Source organism: Rhinoraja longicauda, chromosome 30, assembly GCF_053455715.1.
Source record: "Rhinoraja longicauda isolate Sanriku21f chromosome 30, sRhiLon1.1, whole genome shotgun sequence".
Lineage (NCBI taxonomy): Eukaryota > Metazoa > Chordata > Chondrichthyes > Rajiformes > Arhynchobatidae > Rhinoraja > Rhinoraja longicauda.
This window is the reverse complement of record NC_135982.1, coordinates 11,603,765-11,622,280: the sequence shown is the minus strand read 5'-3', so window position 1 is coordinate 11,622,280 and position 18,516 is coordinate 11,603,765. Positions and strand designations below refer to the sequence as shown.

Genomic DNA, 18,516 nt, shown 5'->3' with positions numbered 1-18,516 from the left:
CCTCTCCCTCTCCCTCTCCCTCTCCCTCTCCCTCTCCCTCTCCCTCTCCCTCTCCCTCTCCCTCTCCCTCTCCCTCTCCCTCTCCCTCTCCCTCTCCCTCTCCCTCTCCCTCTCCCTCTCCCTCTCCCTCTCCCTCTCCCTCTCCCTCTCCCTCTCCCTCTCCCTCTCCCTCTCCCTCTCCCTCTCCCCCTCCCCCTCCCAAACATCACCAATGTGTTTCTGCAAAATCCTCCAGGTGTATTGAGAGGATGAGTGTACCAATGCCAATGTCCTACCCTGGGCCAACACGACCAGTATTGAGACCCTAGTTAGTTTGCACAGCTTCATTGGGAAGGTCGTACTATTTGCATGTTTGGATCAAGACTCCAGAAGCAGACACTCTATTCTGAGCTCTATCACAAGGAGTGAATACTGGGCAGTCGATAGACCAAACCTCAATGTCCTCAAAGCCTCCTTGAAGAAGCCCACCATCTCCGCTGACTTTTGGGATCCCTGGTCCTTGACCGCTCAAAGAGTATCAAGCACCTTGGTTCCATGTACCGGGAGCAAACAGAAGCCAGGCCTACGTGAGAGAAGAGCTAACTACCCAAACTACATTTGTGGGGGAAACTGTAACTTCCACAACTTCTCATCAATCATTTCACGATGACTAAACTGGAGTGGAAACAATCCTACTTCAATTCTAATCAACTGCCTCAGAAGAAGAAGTTCAATGAGTCATTTCAGAGCTTTGACAAAGCCAAATCTCTATCCTAGAGTCATAGAGTCATTGACCCTTAGAGCACGGAAACAGGCCCTTGGCACCTCGTCCTTGCCAACCAAGTTGGTATATTGGGCCTGTCCCATTTGCCTGCATTTGGCCCATATCCCTCAATGTGTCCCATATCCTGTGAAATATCCTCTAAACCTCTTCCCCTCCACTTCCCACCCTTCACTTAAGACATCTTATTGAAACTGTCCCTTTAAGGGATTTAGCTCACTCTTTATTGGCACTGCATGCATCTTCTCCTTGCCCCTTCATTAAGTGCCTCGGGATATTTTCCACACGGAGTTGTACAATTGTATCTTTAAAAATACAAAATCTTAAAGGTCAAGCAGCAAATCTGCCTCCTTTTTCTCCCAATATTGCTACAGTCTCTTGATATTCAGAATTTGTGCAGACAGTTGGCTTTTATAAACACATTGGCTGAATTCTAGCACAATCCTCCTTTTCCATTCTAAGTTGGAGTTGTTGATGGTCACATTGACAACCCAAACTTCAGGAGACCAAGGGTTTTCAGATGGTAAACTCAAAATGCTTGAGTAACTCATTGGGACAGGCAGCATCTCTGGAGAGAAGGAATGGGTGGCCTTTCGGGTCGAGACCCTTCTTCAGACTAAAAAGGTTTTTGGATTATTTCTCCCAAGGCAATGTCTCTGAGAAAAGGATTCAAACATCAAGAGTGGTCAATTGTCACATGTACCAACAAGGGAACAATGAACTTCTTACTTATTGCAGGTCTATTAACGTAAAACACACAATATACAATAATCAACAATACAATAAATTAATAACAGCAACACTAGATAGCTAGAACCGAATAGTGCAAAACTGAAGTCCATGGTGCAACCAAAAGAAAGTCCAGAGAAAGTCTTAGATACTGAGGTTAGGTTAGTGTTGGGCAGTGTTCCATTCTGATAGTTGCTGGGAAGAAGCTGCTATTCAACCTGGAGGTCGTGTTTTCCATGCTCTCGTACTTTCTTCCCAATGGTGAGAGAGAGCATGGCCAGGGTGGTGTGGGCCTTTGATTATATTAGCTGCTTTTTTGAGGCAGCATCTCCATTAGATCCTTCAATGGTGAGGAGGTCTGTACCCATGATGATGGGCTGGGAAATGTCTACCATCTTCTGTAGCCTCCTTTGTTAAGCTTAACGAGCAATGCTCTGATGATCACAGAGTTCACGAAGCGCATCAAAGTGTTGCGTTTGATCTACAAGACTTCATGCTGCGGTTGAGTACAGATGTACCAAAAAAATAAAATGCTAGGTGTAGAACACAGCAGGTCAGGAAGCAAGTGTGGAATGAATGGATAGATGATGTATTGGGTCAGGACCCTTTTTCAGACTGATGGAGTCGGAGGAAAGCATTGTCAATTAATTATTATGTTCCGATTTAAAAGGATGGATTCAACAAGATGGATAAACATGCTGAACCTGTTCATTTAGGAACACAAAAACCAAAGTCTATGCTGCTGTGATATTTCTTCACTCCAGATACTTGATAAACCTGAATGAAATGTGCTTTGTAATACAATTATGTGAAAAAATGAATGATAGATAATCACACCTCCTCTATCCTTATCCCCTTGCCTCACACCGTCTGTCTTTCCATACCTGGCCTTTGTCCAACCATCTGCCAATGCCCCCTCCCCTGACATCAGTCTGAAGAAGGGTCTCGACCCGAAACGTCACCCATTCCTTCTCTCCGGAGATCCTTACTGCCTGACCCGCTGAGTTACTCCAGCATTTTGTGTCTACCGTCTGCCAATGAAACTCCCCTCGCCTGTATCCACCTATCACTTGCCAGACTTTGTTGCTTCCCCCACCGATCTTCCAGCTTTCTCTTCCCCCTCCACTACAATCAGTCCGAAGAGGGGGTCCCGAGCTAAAACATCGCCTATCCGTGTTCTCTTAAGATGCTGCCTGGCCCATTGAGTTGATCCAGCACTTTGTGGGGGGGTTTTATAAACTAATATCTGCAGTCTCTTATGCCTATACACATTTTTAAACCTTTGGTTTGCTACACATTCTATGCGCAGGATCACTGAATTCTCAATGATTTGCCGAGTCCAGAAGTAGCGATTTTAAACTTTTATTCAAGCATGATGGTTATTTTGCATCAGGATAAAGCTTTCCAATATCTGCAGACCTTAACTAAAAACTGAACATATCTTAGCTAACAAAACCAAGAAACTATGGAATTAGAACGAAATGACTGAAGACTGAACAAGACTAGAGATAAAAGACACGGGACTTCCAACTAACAACTTTCACACAGAACACGCTGCTGAAAAACAGGCTTCTTTGGTTATTTAGAGTCATTAGTTTAGTTTAATTTATTGTCATGGTACAGTGAAAAGCTTTTGTTGCGTGCTAACCAGTCAGCAGAAAGACAATACGTGATTACAATTGAGTCATTTATAGTGTATAGATACATGATCAGGGAGCAATGTTTAGTGCAAGGTAACGCCAGCAAAGTCCGATCAAGGATAGTCCGAGGGTCACCAATGAGGACCTTGCACCGTGAAGGGCCCATTGCACATTGTTCTGTTCAGGCTCCTATGTTGTAATCTTGAATTCACAAGCTGTTCTTTGCCACCGAGCTTACCAAACCTGTTCCCAAGCAGTTAACGGTCTTTTTTAATAAACTAACACCATCAGTTCTCTGCAAGCGTCAACACATGTAAAAACTAACAAAGGCGAACTTGAGTTGGCCCGGACGCACCTGTCCGGGTTAAGAGCCTTGAGGCTGTGCACTGCTGATAATTAAACTTCTCTCCTCGTGTCAATCAGTTCAGTCAAGTCAGCACCTCCTCTGAAAGAGTGGGAGAGGAACTTCCAGCCAACGAGCTAATTTTTCACGAGAGCATCAAAGTAGGCCGAAGATAGACACAAAATGCTGGAGTAACTCAGCGGGTCAGGCAGCATCTCCGGAGAGAAGGAATGGGTGACGTTTCGGGTTGAGACCCTTATTCAGAATGATGTCAAGGGAGAGGGAGATACATGGATAAGGAAGTGTATCGTGTGGCAGACGACATTCTGCCATCGCTTTGCCACAGCCAGTGCCACATCTGTGCCTCTGCGGAGATCGTCCGCAGTGCATGCCTCTCTGCCGCAAGTCATTAGGTGAGCCATTGTCTGCACCTCTCCACAGTTGCATCTGTCAGAGTCCGAGAAGCCCCACTTCTTCAGGTTGAGTCCGCAACGTCCCACTCCAATGCGGAGGTGGTTTAGGGCTTTCCAGGTAGTGTAAGGCAGGGGGTGTCCTGGTGCCATCTGTTGTTTGGAGTGCAAGGTGTGAAAATAGGACAAAGGGAATGGAGATGAAAATGTAGAATAGATCATTGTTGGCTGGGAGAAGTTAACGACAAAGCAAACAGAGATAAAATGTAGTTGGAGACCGGTCACTCATTCCTTCTCTCCATAGATGCTGCCTGCCCCGCTGAGTTACTCCAGCATTTTGTGTCTGCCTGCAGTTCCTTCCTACATATCAAACTAGGCAGACTGGGAGTTCCTCCATTGTGGTCCCTGAGATCTTCAGTACAATTCAACTACTGATTAAAATCACTCAGAAAGTTTCCATCGTGGTCTTACAGTTTGAATTGTAGTTTCACGCTTGCTGGGTTGAAGGGGGCTTGAAGTCTAAATGATCAGCCAGCAGCCCCAGAACCAACTGGGCTGTCAAGTGCCATTAAGAGCGAATGCGTCCGAGTGATTTCACCGAGGGGTGAATCCAAACAAGCTCTGTCAAAAGGAACCTTTGCTTTCTGTGAGTGGCAAGCTCAGACATATCGAACAGTCAACACTCGATAAGGACAAAGCCTTCAGATACACCAGCGGAAAACTCTGCCACTTTTAACTCGTCAGTTGAACAATTTTGCTTGTTTGATTAAACTTTATATTTAAAAAGCGAGTTAGCGGCATTATATAACAAAGAATGAGTCAGAGAGCATCATCACAGTATTTTGTTCATACTTTCCACAATTATTCCATCCTCTCTGTAGTTGCTATTGGTTTATTGTTGTCACATCTACTGAGATACAGTGAAAAACTTTCGTGTACTTCACAGGTACATTCATGAAATAACACAACAAATAAATATACAATCTGACAATAGTATAATAAATTATAAATAATATTACGTAACCAGACCATGACAGTGCAAACCAAGGTACATGGTGCAACTACAACGAAGTCCATAGTAGACCACTGCTGGGCTCGTGGTTAGTTTTGTGCAGTGTGGTTCAAGAACGGGATGAGAAGAAGCTGTTCTTGAACCTCAAGATCATTCCTCTCAGGCTCCTGCCCTTCATCCTGATGGTAGCAGCGAGGCGAGGGTGTGGCCAGAGTGGTGTGGTTATTTAATGACATTTGCTGGTCTTTTGAGGCCATCGCTTCCTGAAGATCAGGAAATGGTGTTAGATAAACTTAGTCAGGAAATGGTGTTAGGTAAACTGTTGGGACTGAAGGCAGATAAATCCCCAGGGCCTGATGGTCTGCATCCCAGATTACTCAAGGAGGTGGCTCTAGAAATCGTGGATGCACTGGTGATCATTTTCCAATGTTCTCTCGACTCTGGATCAGTTCCTGTGGACTGGAGGGTAGCCATTGTAACTGCACTTTTTAAGAAAGGTGGGAGAGAGAAAACGGGGAATTATAGACCAGTTAGCCTTACATCGGTCGCGGGGAAGATGCTTGAGTCGATTATTAAAGATGTTATGGCAGCACATTTGGAAAAGCAGTGACAGGATTGGTCAAAGTCAGCATGAAGCTTGACTAATCTTCTGGGATTATTTGAGGATGTAACAAGTAGAATGGATAAGGGAGAGCCAGTAGATGTGGTGTATCTGGACATTCAAAAAGCCTTTGACAAAGTCCCACACAAGAGATTAGTGTGCAAAATTAGAGCACATGGTATGGGGGTAGGGTATTGACATGGATAGAGAACTGATTGGCAGACAGGAAGCAAAGATTAGGAATTAACAAATCATTTTTAGAATGGCAGGCAGTGATTAGTGGGGTGCTGCAAGGCTCGGTGCTGGGACCCCAGTTATTTACAATATATATTAACGACCCACTGAATTACTCCAACACTTTGTGTTTTGTACAAGTAATGGGTGGAGGGTGGGGGCTGATTAACACGGGTGGAGTAAGTGACAAAGGTTGAAGGTGAAAAGGAGACAAAAGGGTGTCAGATGAAGAGAGGAGTGAGATGTGAAGAAGGGAGGGAGGGAGGGAGGGAGGGAGGGAGGGAGGGAGGGAGGGAGGGAGGGAGGGAGGGAGGGAGGGAGGGAGGGAGGGAGGGAGGGAGGGAGGTGACAGTGGGAGGAGAAAGGGGTGAAATAACAGAAGGGAGGAACGGGGATGGGAGATGAATGTTCGGAAGAGGGGAAAGGAGCAGGGTGAGCGGGAAGGTGGGAGATGGTGAGAGAAATGTGTGCACACCAGGGTAGGGAGGAAGGTAAAGAGAGGGGGGGGGGGTGTAATACTGTCATATTGGTGCATTGGAACTTACCTTTGAAACTCATTGAATTATCTTCAATGGACTGACTACTATCAATTCCTTTGGTATTTTTTGCTGTACCAGACTTCAGTCATCATATATTATTACAGCAGTAAACATATCTGGGTATATTTTATGATCTGAAGACCATGGTTCAGTGATCACAGGGCTTCCAGCAACTGGACTGGAAGCCGTTACCTCCTTCTGAGTAGCACAATTTTCTAGGGGGGAGATTTAAATTGGTCCCGGAAAACAATGTGCAGGAACCTCATTAGGCGTCTGCACAAATGGTGATAAGCACGGACAGTTTGGGCTTTCTTTGATATTTGCCGAGGGTTTCGGTTTGAGCAGAGAGGAAAGCAGTTTCCACATTTCAGTGTTAGATTCTCAGCGTTTTTTTTGTGGGGGGACTTTGAGTCCCTGTGATCTTTGGATTGGATTTAGATCCCCACCCAAGTCGCACCAGCTTCTCGTTTTCACCCGACAAACAGCTAACGATGGCCTGTTTCCATCATCGTTGTTACTTTTTTTGCATATCTTCCATTCATCGTTCTTTATCTCTCCACATCATTGTCTCTCTCTCTCTCTCTCTCTCTCTCGTTTCCCTTATCCCCAAACAGTCTGAAGAAGGGTCTCGACCCGAAATGTCACCCATTCTTTCTCTCCAGAGATTCTGCCTATCCCGTTGAGCTACTCCAGCTTTTTGCGTCTCTCTTTGGATAGTCTGAGCTTCAGAACTAGACAGTAAACAGAAAGATGGTTTAAACACTTCTCTTTGTGAAGCTGTAAAACAAAATACTGGAGTCAACTGGTGGACAAATTCAAACAACATTAAAATTGAAACTGAATGAGGAAACTCAGGCAACATGAGTAGAAGGAGAAAGCAACCCAAAATACCAATGAGCAGGTTAAAATGTTGCATTATATTTATAATAATAGCTGTAAAGTGCTGAGCTCATTCGGATCAAGTTAGTGGTGAAGTCACCTGCGTTTTCTTGCCTTTATTGTCGCAGAAGTTCATGACGGGCCGAAAAACCCGAGGACAGGAGTTTGGTGAGACTAGAGAAAAGGAAATGGCAAAAAGCTTGTGGATTATAGCTCATCTTGAGTTTACAAGAAACAGTCGTCTGGGTTTTTTTTTTAGTTCTGTATTTCACTATGAACGTGTGTCACAGATTTCCACAAATTTGTGTCAGGTTTATGCCCAGAAATGAAATTGATTTTTGGCACGCTGCAAATTAAACCGAACGAAAAAAGAAAATAAAGTAAAATAAATTATTGCAAAGTATGTAAATGTTTGGAAGTGGAACGATGTTAAATTAATACTTTATTGTCACATGTGACAAATCACAGCAAAAATTATTTGCTTGCATGCCCAAGGTATGCAAACAGTCGCCACATAAAGGGCACTGACAAAGTTACAAAGTATCCTGGACCAGATCCTTCTTTATTTCTCCCCCCCTTTTCCCCCATGTCCATCTTTGGTCTCCCCCCCTTCCCCCCTCACTGCCGTCCTCCCACGCCAGGTCCTCCTTTGTCCCCCCCCCCCCTCCCACATCCCAGCCGTTCCCCCATGACTCCAGCCGTCTGGTTTTTGAGCTGTAGAAATAGTTTTACCTTTCATCAGGCCTGTAATGTTGGTGATTTTAAAGCTCTGTCTCCGAATCCTTGAAGCATGGAAATAGCATTCCTCTACTGATCCTGTACAAACCTGCACGCCTCCATCAAATCCCCTCAGAACCTTTGTAGCTCCAAACAGGACAACCCTTTGCTCCAGTCTAACCTTTAGGTGACATTCCACGACCATGCAACCATTTTAGTACACCTCTTCCACCTCTCCTCTCCAACCCCCACTCCCTTCTGAATTGTGATGATCAAAACTGGGTGCAAATTTCTAGTTGTGACCAGACAAGATTCAATTTAACCATGTAGGCAAAAGAGATTGCAGGTGCTGGAATCTGCAGCAAATAACAAAATGCTGGAGGGAGGCAAAGGGCCGGGCAGAATCTGTGGATGGAGAGGGATGTTTGAAGTTTCAGGTCGACACCTTGTATCAGCACTGAGTGTAACTGCAAGATAGCCAGTATAAAGGTGGGAGAGGGAGAGGTGTGACCGGGGTTGGTGGATGCGAGGTGGAACCAGGGACAACCAGGTTTAACATGTTGTACTTCGTGGTCCGGTATCTGTTGTACCTTTGTTATGACCCTGGACGGACCACAAGTACACGTGTGTAAAAGGTTATAATGCTGGAGCTTAACTCCAGGCTGTTTATTCCGTGGCCACCTGGAACCAGAGTGGCCACCTAATCACCTCATTCCCTTATATACGTTACTACACAGGCAAACAAAGTAGTCCTTGTGATACAACAAAGTAGTCCCTACAATATCACAACACAAAAGCTGCTTCTTTCCAGTAGCACACAAAGTGCTGGAGGAACTCAGTGGCTCAGGCAGCATCTGCGGAGAGAATGGACAGACAAATTTTCAGGTCGGGACTCTTCTTCAGACAGACGGAGTCATAGTCAAGGGGTAGGTATGAGGTGTCCAAGAGTCCATCAGTCTGCAGAAGGGTCCTGACTCGAAACGTCGTTTGTCCATTCCCTCCACAGACGCTGCCTAACCCGCTGACTTCCACCAGCACTTTGTGTTGTGCTCAAGATTCTAGCACTTGCAGTTTCTTTTCCCCATAGTTGATAAGACATTTGAAGTGAGAAAATTTGTAAATAGATTACATTTTGCATTCAATTTCACATCCACTCCCTCCACATTAGGGGCAATTTTCAGAGGCCAATTAACCAATTCTGTGTCAGTTGTGTCCTCCTTGGCCCTTGTAGTAAAGCAGTATCTCAAGGGACAGACGGAACAGTTCCATTTCTGTTTGCTGAATGCTGTGCAAAATTATTTTGTTGAAAACACTCAGCAGGTCAGGCAGCATCGGTGGAGAGAGAAACCGGGACAGAATTTCCATCTGTGTGACCTTTCATCAATACACAATTGAATACATACAAATTGATGCTGATTTAATTTGGATTGTAGAAACAAAACATTTATTATCCTCACACCCAGTTAATGGAAATGTGAACTTTTAATGAAAGGACAATGACATATTTGATTGCCAACTCTTGGTTCTGAAGAGAGGTCCTGGTCAAAGAAACATTAACTCTGTTTCTGTCTTCACAGACACTGCCTGACCTGCTGAGTGTTTCCAGCATTTTCTATTTTTATATCCCATGTCCAACGTTTTTCTCTTTCTTTCTTCAATGAATGATTAAAAACAAACTTACTTGAATCAAATAAGATAAATTGATTTGTTGGTTGCCTGCAATTAAGGAAATATTATGTACTGTTTCAAATGAAAAAAATGTGTTCAAGTCCTTTCGTGCCCCACCCAGATGCATGCTATCCTGCTCCACTTTTCCTTTCCCCCCATCTCCGTCCACCTATATCCTTCTGGCTTCACAATTCGCTCCTCTTCTCTTCTTATCTCACAGCCTTTGTGCTTCTTCCCACATCAGCAATAAGAAACAATTAGACAGGTACATGGACAGGACAGGTTTAGATGAATATGGGCTAATCGCTGGCATGTGGGACGAGTGTAGATGAGAGTGGGAGTCCATTTCAGAGAAAGGATTTGAACAAAAAATAGCGATGCAAGGAACAGATGTTGGTTTACAAAGAAAGGCACAATGCACTGGAGTAGCTCAGCAGGTCAAGCAGCAGCTCTGGAGAATGTGGTAAGCAGCATTTTGGGTCGGGAAACTTCTTCGGACTGATGGCAGTAGGATATGTTGGTCGGTGTGGGCAAGTTGGGCCGAAGGGCCAATTTCCCCGCTGAATGACTGTATGACTCTCTATGACTCTAAATGCCCTTTGTCCACCCATCTGCAAATAAAAATCATCCTCATATGTATCCACCTATCACTTACCATGCTTTGACCCGCTCCCACCTCTCTTACAGCTTTCTTCCTTCCTATTACCATTAGTCTGAAGAGGTGTCTCGACCCAAAATGTTGCCTATCCTCGTGCTCCAGAGATGCTGCCTGACCTGCTGAGAGAGTCCAGCGCATTGTGTCTTTCTTTGTAAACCAGCATTTGTTCCTTGTATCTTTACTTTTTGTTCAAATGCTTTCTCTGAAATGGACTCTCTCACTCTCAATTATCTTTAAAATAAATTATAGCCAGGACCTAATGTTTTTTGCTGAGGTTCCCTGGAGTGCAGGCACATGCAACGCTTAGGGAAAACTGCTGGGGTACAGAAGGGAAGGCCACCATTTCCTAAGCCGCACGTTGTACACGGGCGCTGTCCGCGGTAGAGGTAATAGGCTCGGCAAGGTGGTGCAGTGGTGGAGTTGCTGCCTTGCAGCCCCAGGGACCCGGGTTCGATCCTGACTGCAGATGCTGTCCGTATGGAGTTTGTATGTTCTCCCTGTGACCACGTGGGTTTTCTCCGGGTGCTCCGGTTTCCTCCTGCACTCCAAAGACGTACTAAGGGCCGGTCCAGGAGCCGAGCGTTGTGTGGAGGCATTGGCGTGCTTTCTTGACCATATCATCAATGTGGTTGGAAATTGTTGGTAAAATTTACACTTAGGAACTTGAAACTCCCGACCATTTGCACTTCAGCACCAGCAATGCAGACTGGACATGTACTCCATGAAGTTTTAGACAGGTACATGTATAGGACAGGTTCAGAAGAATATGTTTTTAGAGGCATGTACTATAAAAACATTTGTAAGACACCTGTGCAGGTACATGCAGAGCAAAGGTTCGGAGAGATATGTATCAGGTGTAGAACCAGCTAAGTTAATCAATTGTTCACCATGGAGGGGTTGGGCTTAATGGCCTTTTTCCACGGTTTATCACTTTATAAATCTAATGGACCTCCAGAGAGATTAATAACCAACTTAAAGCAGACATGCTTGACAGGGTTCAGAGAAGATTCACCTGGATGCTGCCAGGACTTGTGGGACTGAGTTATAGGGTGAGGTTGAGTAGGCTAAGGCTTTATTCCTTGGAGCACAGGAGGATGAGGGGTAATCTTATTGAAGTGTACAAAATCATGAGAGGAATAGATTGGGTAACCTCACAGTGTTTTGCCCAGAGTAAGGAAATCGAGAATCAGAGGGCATCAGTTTAAGGTGATGGGGGAAAGATTTAATGGGAATCTGAGGGGTACCATTTTTACACAAAAGGGTGGTAGGTGTATGGAATGAGCTGTCAGAGGAGGTAGGTGAGGCAGGTACTATCGCCACGTTTAAGAAACATTTGGACAGGTACATGGATAGGATGGGTTTAGAGGTATATGGGCCAAAAGCAGACAGGTGTGACTAGTGTGCATGGGGCATGTTGGTCGGTGTGGGCAAGTTGGGCCGAAGAGCCTGTTTCCACGCTGCATGTCCCTTTGCTCTTTGCGAGGTCACCACAAGCTCGAGGGTGCCCCGCAACCTCACCCTGCAAGTAAAATCAAGGGCAGGCCTTGCCCTTGTTTCTCATTCAAAGCACATCACTCTCATTACACCTAGACTTCCCCAGGGATCATGGGAGAGCCCAGACTGGTGACGTCAGTCGTCATTGTCTTTGTCTGTGGAACTGTTTGATCTGCAAATGAAATATCTGGGGATCTCGTCACACGACAAAAGAGCTGGATCTGCACATGTGCGCAGTGGGTAAAACGCATGTAAAAATGGCTCAAAGGCACAGGGGCTTCATTGCACAGACTTTGGTAGGGGGACCGCAGGTTTACCGCACTTGAGTGAAAGCTGAATTTAGTCACCTCGCTAACGCTGACAGACCTTACCCTTTCGGGGATTGCTAACTAGTGCCTGGTGCAGCTGACTTTGCACAAAGCGTTCTCAGCTTTACACTCTCACAGGGACTAGACAAAGGATGGCATTGAGAATATACTGTACATTCCCCTCCCAACAAAGCAGACTGTGTCTGCTCTCGCACTTTAAAAATATGAGGTTAGAACGATATGTGATTTTTTTTGAGTGAAGAGAAGCACGTGTAACATTCCTGTTGGACTTAAAACAAGGCTGCTTCTATCTTCAACTATCTCTGATTTAATTACCTAATTGTCATGCACATTTTCCCTCCTGATGATGAATAGACATACAGTCCCCGGCACAACATAAATCATACAATTGCTTTTATTTTAGCAAATTGATGTAGGCGATCTATTAGAATTGGAGAGGTTTTGCATCGTGTATGAGTCCAGATGATAATTGACAATCAGCGTTATGAGCCAATTTTTTTTTTTCTTCGTTAAATCCACCGAAAGATGCTGATTGTTGGCAGTTTACACTGAGAAGTTCTGGTTGACAGGAGTGTGGTTGTTGCCATGAGATACAGGAAATATAGCTTTGAACTTCTCCTTTCTGCCTGAATGGCAGCAGTTATTTCTTGAGGAAGCAGGCAGTGTGGAATAAACTCACTCGCTGCTGTCCCCTGAGGGGCCAAGTACCTCCCCTGTCGACCCGCCGCGAGGAATCTTTTAGCAGGGGGAGAGAAGATGGAGCGGAGGAAAAGAAGCTTCACTTTTGGAGCGTACGGAGGGTGAGTGGTGAAACCATAACAACAAATAGCCATCCATGAAGTGCTGCTGACTAAACCCCGATGCTGGATCTTGTAAAATACACAGTCAAATCGCTTTAGATGTCCGTTTTAGAACCCGCGTCTTTGGTCGCAGTTCAGTTGTTTGGGAGATGGTTTTGAAACCCTTCCAGGAATTAATTTTGGCATTTTAAATTTTGATTTTGTTACTGGAGTTTAGTTTTGCTCACATGTGAGATGTCTTGCATGCACCAATTTAATGTTGATGCAGAGTCTGCAGTTGAAACATTCTGGAATAAACTGCTTAATAGATTTATAACAACAATTAGGCATCAGTTCGCAAAATTAGACCGAAATTTGTTGAGTGAAGCAAAACACTATTATCAAGATAATTGCATTTTAGCTAAGTGTTTGTCAGTTGGCAACAACTTTATACCCAGCAACAGTTTTGTTCAGTTAAATCTGGGGATCATTGAGGTGCTAAATGATCAGCAAAATCAGCAAAAAAAGACACAAAGTGCTGGAGTGACTCAATGGGTCAGGTAGCACCTCGAGACCTGACCCGCTGAGTTACTCCGGCACTTCGTATCTTTTCTTGTAAAACGCCATCTGCACTTCCTTGCGTCTGAATAAATCACCAACCAAAGCCACCAAATCAATGCCCTTTTATTAATACTACCATTTGGTGCAGCTGTCAGGACAGAGCTGGTGGAAAAGAACTAACCAGAATGAATGATTCTTGCACGGGAATATATGCTTATGTGTGAGAAATAGTTCCTGTGTGCCTAAGTGTGTGTGTAAGTGTGTATCATGAGTGTGGTTGTGCATGGTTGTACATTATCTGTGTGTATTGTGTTTACGGCCCTGTAAGCTGTTGCATGTAAGAATATCATTGTTCTATTGGTGGTACATATGACAATTAAACACTCTTGAATTCTTCAGGCACTTTGTTTTTCTAACACAAGACAATGTCTTCCTCTGGTAGCTTCTTTACATTTTCAGAGTGAACACTGGGAAAGGTACATGTCCAAGGTGCCAACTGGCCCACTCATTGTCACAGAAACATAGAAAAATAGAAAATAGGTGCAGATGTAGGCCATTCAGCCCTTCGAGCCAGCACCACCATTCAATATGATCATGGCTGATCACCCAAAATCAGTAGCCCGTTCCTGCTTTCTCCCCATATCCCTTGATTCCTTTCGCCCAAAGAGCTATGTCTACCTCTCTCTTGAAAACATCCAATGAATTGGCCTCCATTGCCTTCTGTGGCAGAGAATTCCACAGATTCACAACTCTGGGTGAAAAGGTTTTTCCTCATCTCAGTCCTAAATGGCCAAGCCCTTATTCTTAAACTGTGTCCCTGGTTCTGGACTCCCCCAACATCGGGAACCTTTTTCCTGCATCTAGCCTGTCCAATCCTTTAAGAATTTTATATGCTTCTATAAGATCCCCTCTCATCCTTCTAAATTCCAGTGAATACAAGCCCAGTCGACCCATTTTTTCATCGTATGTCAGTCCCGCCATCCCGGGAATTAACCTGGTGAACCTACGCTGCACTCTCTCAATAGCAAGAATGTCCTTCCTCAAATTAGGAGACCAAAATTGCACACAATACTCCAGGTGTGGTCTCACCAGGGCCCTGTACAACTGACACAACCACCTCTCTTGCTTGTCAAAGGCTATGCCCTCATAACGTGAAATGGTAACCTTGAACAAAACACAAAGTGCTGGAGGGGAATTAACAGATCAGGCAGCATCAGTGGAGGGAATGGATCGGCATTGTTTCAGGTGGGGACCCTTCTACCTTATTGTGGAGGCAGGTCAGAGCCCAAAATAGACCCCCCCCCCTGATCATCTTCTCTGACACCTTGGTTCCCACTCTCGTTCACTGCATAGGTACTCCCTGTAAAAAAAAAAAAACTGCAGTTGGCAGAGCACTCTGTACCTATTAAAAAATATACAATTCTGGTCTCAACCGGGCTCCTGTGACCTGATGGAGCTGCTTAATAAAAGGCAAAGTGACCCGCTGGTCTTAAGTCATAAAATTTACAGCAGGTGGAATTAGCCATGGAAATTGGCATCAAATCGGGAGCAAAACATTATTAGTCACAACTATTTAGTGCAGTTTTTTAAATAAAATGTTTTCTTTAGTGTTGGGTCATATGAACACCTGGAGTATGGCCTTGGTCAATTAAAAAGAAAGATTTTGTTTTTCTTTGTTTATTTGTGGATTTTGGTGTGGCCAGTAATGCCCATTTGATGGCCCATTCCCAATTGCCCTTGAGAAGGTGGGGTGAGCCACCCGCTTGGGTTGTTGCCATCCTTCTGGTGAAGCTGTGTCCACACTGGGCTAGGGATTCCAGGATCCCAGCAGCGATGAAGGACTGGAGTTACATTTCCAAATTAGAATGCACTGTTTACAATCCTGCAGGATAGTAGCCTCATGCACTTGCACCTTTAGTTTAGTTTAGTTTAGAGATACAGCGTGGAAACAGGTCCTTCGGCCCACTGAATCCGCACTGACCAGCGATCCCTGTACACAGGCATTATCCTACACGTTAGAGACAATTTACAATCTTTACCGTTGCCAATTGACCTCCAAACCTGTAGGAAGGAACTGCAGATGCTGGTTTAAACTGAAGATAGACACAAAATGCTGGAGTAACTCAGCAGCTCAGACAGATGTTCTACATCTCTCCACATCGGCGTCTACATCTCTCGTTTCCCTTTCCCCCGACTCTCAGTCTGAAGAAGGGTCTCGACCTGAAACGTCACTTGCTCATTTTCTCCGGAGATGCTGTCTGACCTGCTGAGTTACTCCAGCTTCTTATGTTAACCTACAAACCTGCATGTCTTTGGAATGTGGGAGGAAATCGGAGCATCCGGGGGAAAACCCACGCGGTCACGTAGAAAACGTACAAACTCCGTACAGACAGCAACCGTTGTCAGAACCCGGGTCTCTGTCGCTGTAACTCTACCGCTGTGCCATGGTGCCACCCTATTGTCCTTATTGGAACCATTGACTTGAGAGATGCTTTTGGATAGTCTCAGTGAGTGCTTGGCACAACGTGCATTTCTAAAGCACCAATACATCCCTTTCAGGTTATCCCAATGTGCTTTGTGGCCAATTATGGTTTTTTAAAAAGTAAATGCAGCATACAATTTGTGCACAACTTGGTCTCACAGAAAAAACACAATGATATTGATGTGGTATCTGGTTATTTTTCATGACCTGTATTACTTTGGGCATTGCTATTCCAAGGCTGGACAAGAACTGTTCTTCGGCTATTACTGATAGTCAGTCTGAAGAAGGGTCTCGACCCAAAGCGTCACCCATTCCTTCTTTCTAAAGATGCGGCCTGTCCCGCTGAGTTACTCCAGCATTTTGTGTCCATCTTCAGCTATTCCTGATTGTCATCCCAGCCAATTGTCTTATATAATCTCCTTCAGGCCAACGCCACTGGATCGTGAAAATAAACAAATTGCACTTTGGCCTTTTGTTTTTCTTCCCATCCCATACTGAGGTAACAAACTGCAAATGGAGAGGGTTCTCAATTGACCCCGTTCCTACCACAGATCAAAATGAAAAATGTCTCGGGTAAAATGGGACAAAGACCGAGATTTACTGACGGAAATGGGCATTTATGTACAAGGAGGCCGCCCGTATAGGCCATATACGGAGAGCAGCTGAAGACTCCAGAGGAACGCACAGCTTTGTCAGCAGTCTGTATAGATAACTTGCTGCCTGCCACTAACCTAGTTCCTGTGCTGTGACCCAAAGCTCACCCTTACAATCTTTGGCACTCTGACTGCACAATGCAAAATGAAAACAGACAACGCCAGAAATACTCGGCAGGACATAAGGTCATAAGTGATAGGAGTGGAATTAGGCCATTCGGCCCATCAAGACTACTCCGCCATACAATCATGGCTGATCTATCTCTCCCTCCTTACCCCATTCTCCAGCCTTCTCCCCATACCTCGGACACTTGTGCTAACCAAGAGCCAAGGTCAGGCAGCATCTGCAGGCAGGGTGCCAGATACATTTTGGCAGCACCTATCCGAGCAGAGAGAGTGTGAAGTTGAGTGTTCATGCCTGTGAATGCATCAAAGAAATTCCTGGAAGGAGCCCCAAACTGCATCATTGCCTTGGGCTGGTGAGAAAACCAATCAAAGATTAAAGATCAGAAAAGAGAACATAGCACATACTACATAGAACATCTGTGTTGAACACGATGCTACGTTAAACTAATCTCCTCTGCCTGCACATGATCCATATCCCTGTATTCCCAGCATATCCATGTACCTATCCAAAAGCCTAACAAATACCACTATCGTATCTGCTTCCACCTCCGCCCATGGCAATGCTTCCAGAAACCCATTTAACTCTCTGTTTAAAACAGTTGTGCCACATATCTGTTTTAAACTTTGCCCCTCTCACCTTAAAGCTATGCCCTCCAGTCTAATCTTCCATTATAGATGAGGCTCTCACTAGGGCACAGTGCCTCTCACTAGGGCTCTCACTCTGCCTCTATATCCCGCAGCTCCGCTCTTGCTCCCCCTCCCCCCATTCGTAACAAGGACAGAGTCCCACTTGTCCTCACCTTCCACCCTATCAGCCAGCGTATCCAACAAATTATCCTCCAACATTTCCGTCACCTCCAAAGGGATCCCACCTGTCCCTTTACCTCCCTCCTCGACTCCATCCAGGGACCCAGTTTTTCCAGGTGAGGCAGAGGTTCACCTGCACCTCCTCCAACCTCATCTATTGTATCCATTGTTCCAGATGTCAATTTCTCTACATCGGCGAGACCAAATGCAGGCTCGGCGATTGTTTTGCTCAACACCTTCGCTCAGTCCGTCTTAACCAACCTGATCTCCCGGTGGTTGAGCACTTCAACTCCCCCTCCCACTCCCAGTCTAACCTTTCTGTCATGGGCCTCCTCCAGTGTCACAGTGAGGCCCACCGCGAATTGGAGGAACAGCACCTCATATTTCGCTTGGGCAGCTTACAGCCCAGCGGTATGAACATTGGCTTCTCTAACTTTAGATAATTCTTCTTTCCCTCTCGTCCCCTCCCCCTTCCCAGTTCTCCTAGTCTTCCTGTCTCCACCTATATCCTTTCTTTGTCCCGCCCCCTCTGACATCAGTCTGAAGAAGGGTCTCGATCCGAAACGTCACCCATTCCTTCTCTCCAGAGATGCTGCCAGACCCGCTGAGTTACTCCTGCGTTTTGTGATACCCTGCATATCCATGTGCCTATCTGAAAGCCTCTTAAACACCTCTATCGTATCTGCATTCATCAACGCTCAAGACTCATCAATAAAGAGTTTTGTTCTTCATATTAGAAACATAGAAACATAGAAAATAGGTGCAGAAGGAGGCCATTCGGCCCTTTGAGCCAGCACCGCCATTCATTGTGATCATGGCTGATCGTCCCCAATCAATAACCAGTGCCTGCCTTCTCCCCATATCCCTTGATTCCACTAGCCCCATGAGCTATATCCAACTCTCTCTTGAATACATCCAGTAAATTAGGCTCCACTGCCTTCTGTGGCAGAGAATTCCAGAGATTCACAACCCTCTGGGTGAAATATTAAGTATCAAATAACTTCATTGATAAGAGAAAGAATATTCTGTTTGCAAACTCATAAACAACTCTAATTGTACAAAAGGGACGGATTGCACCTTAACAGGTGGAGGACC

General features: G+C 45.1%; 1 protein-coding gene across 5 annotated transcripts in view; it reads left to right on the top strand.

Moving 5' to 3' along the window:
* The window catches only part of LOC144608138 (rap1 GTPase-activating protein 1-like), a 396,852-nt gene that overhangs the window by 91,415 nt on the left and 286,921 nt on the right, over positions 1 to 18,516 (top strand). The window contains exon 1 of one of the 5 annotated variants that reach the window (XM_078425542.1): positions 12,691 to 12,813. The exons of 3 other annotated variants lie outside the window; for them this stretch is intronic. Coding sequence is in view for 1 of the 2 variants with exons in the window: in XM_078425530.1 (XP_078281656.1) it covers positions 12,770 to 12,813 (44 nt within the window). In the remaining variant the exon portion in view is untranslated. Of the gene's footprint in view, positions 1 to 12,690; positions 12,814 to 18,516 lie in introns of those variants that run through there. One more of the 5 variants, XM_078425530.1, reaches the window with a different exon arrangement.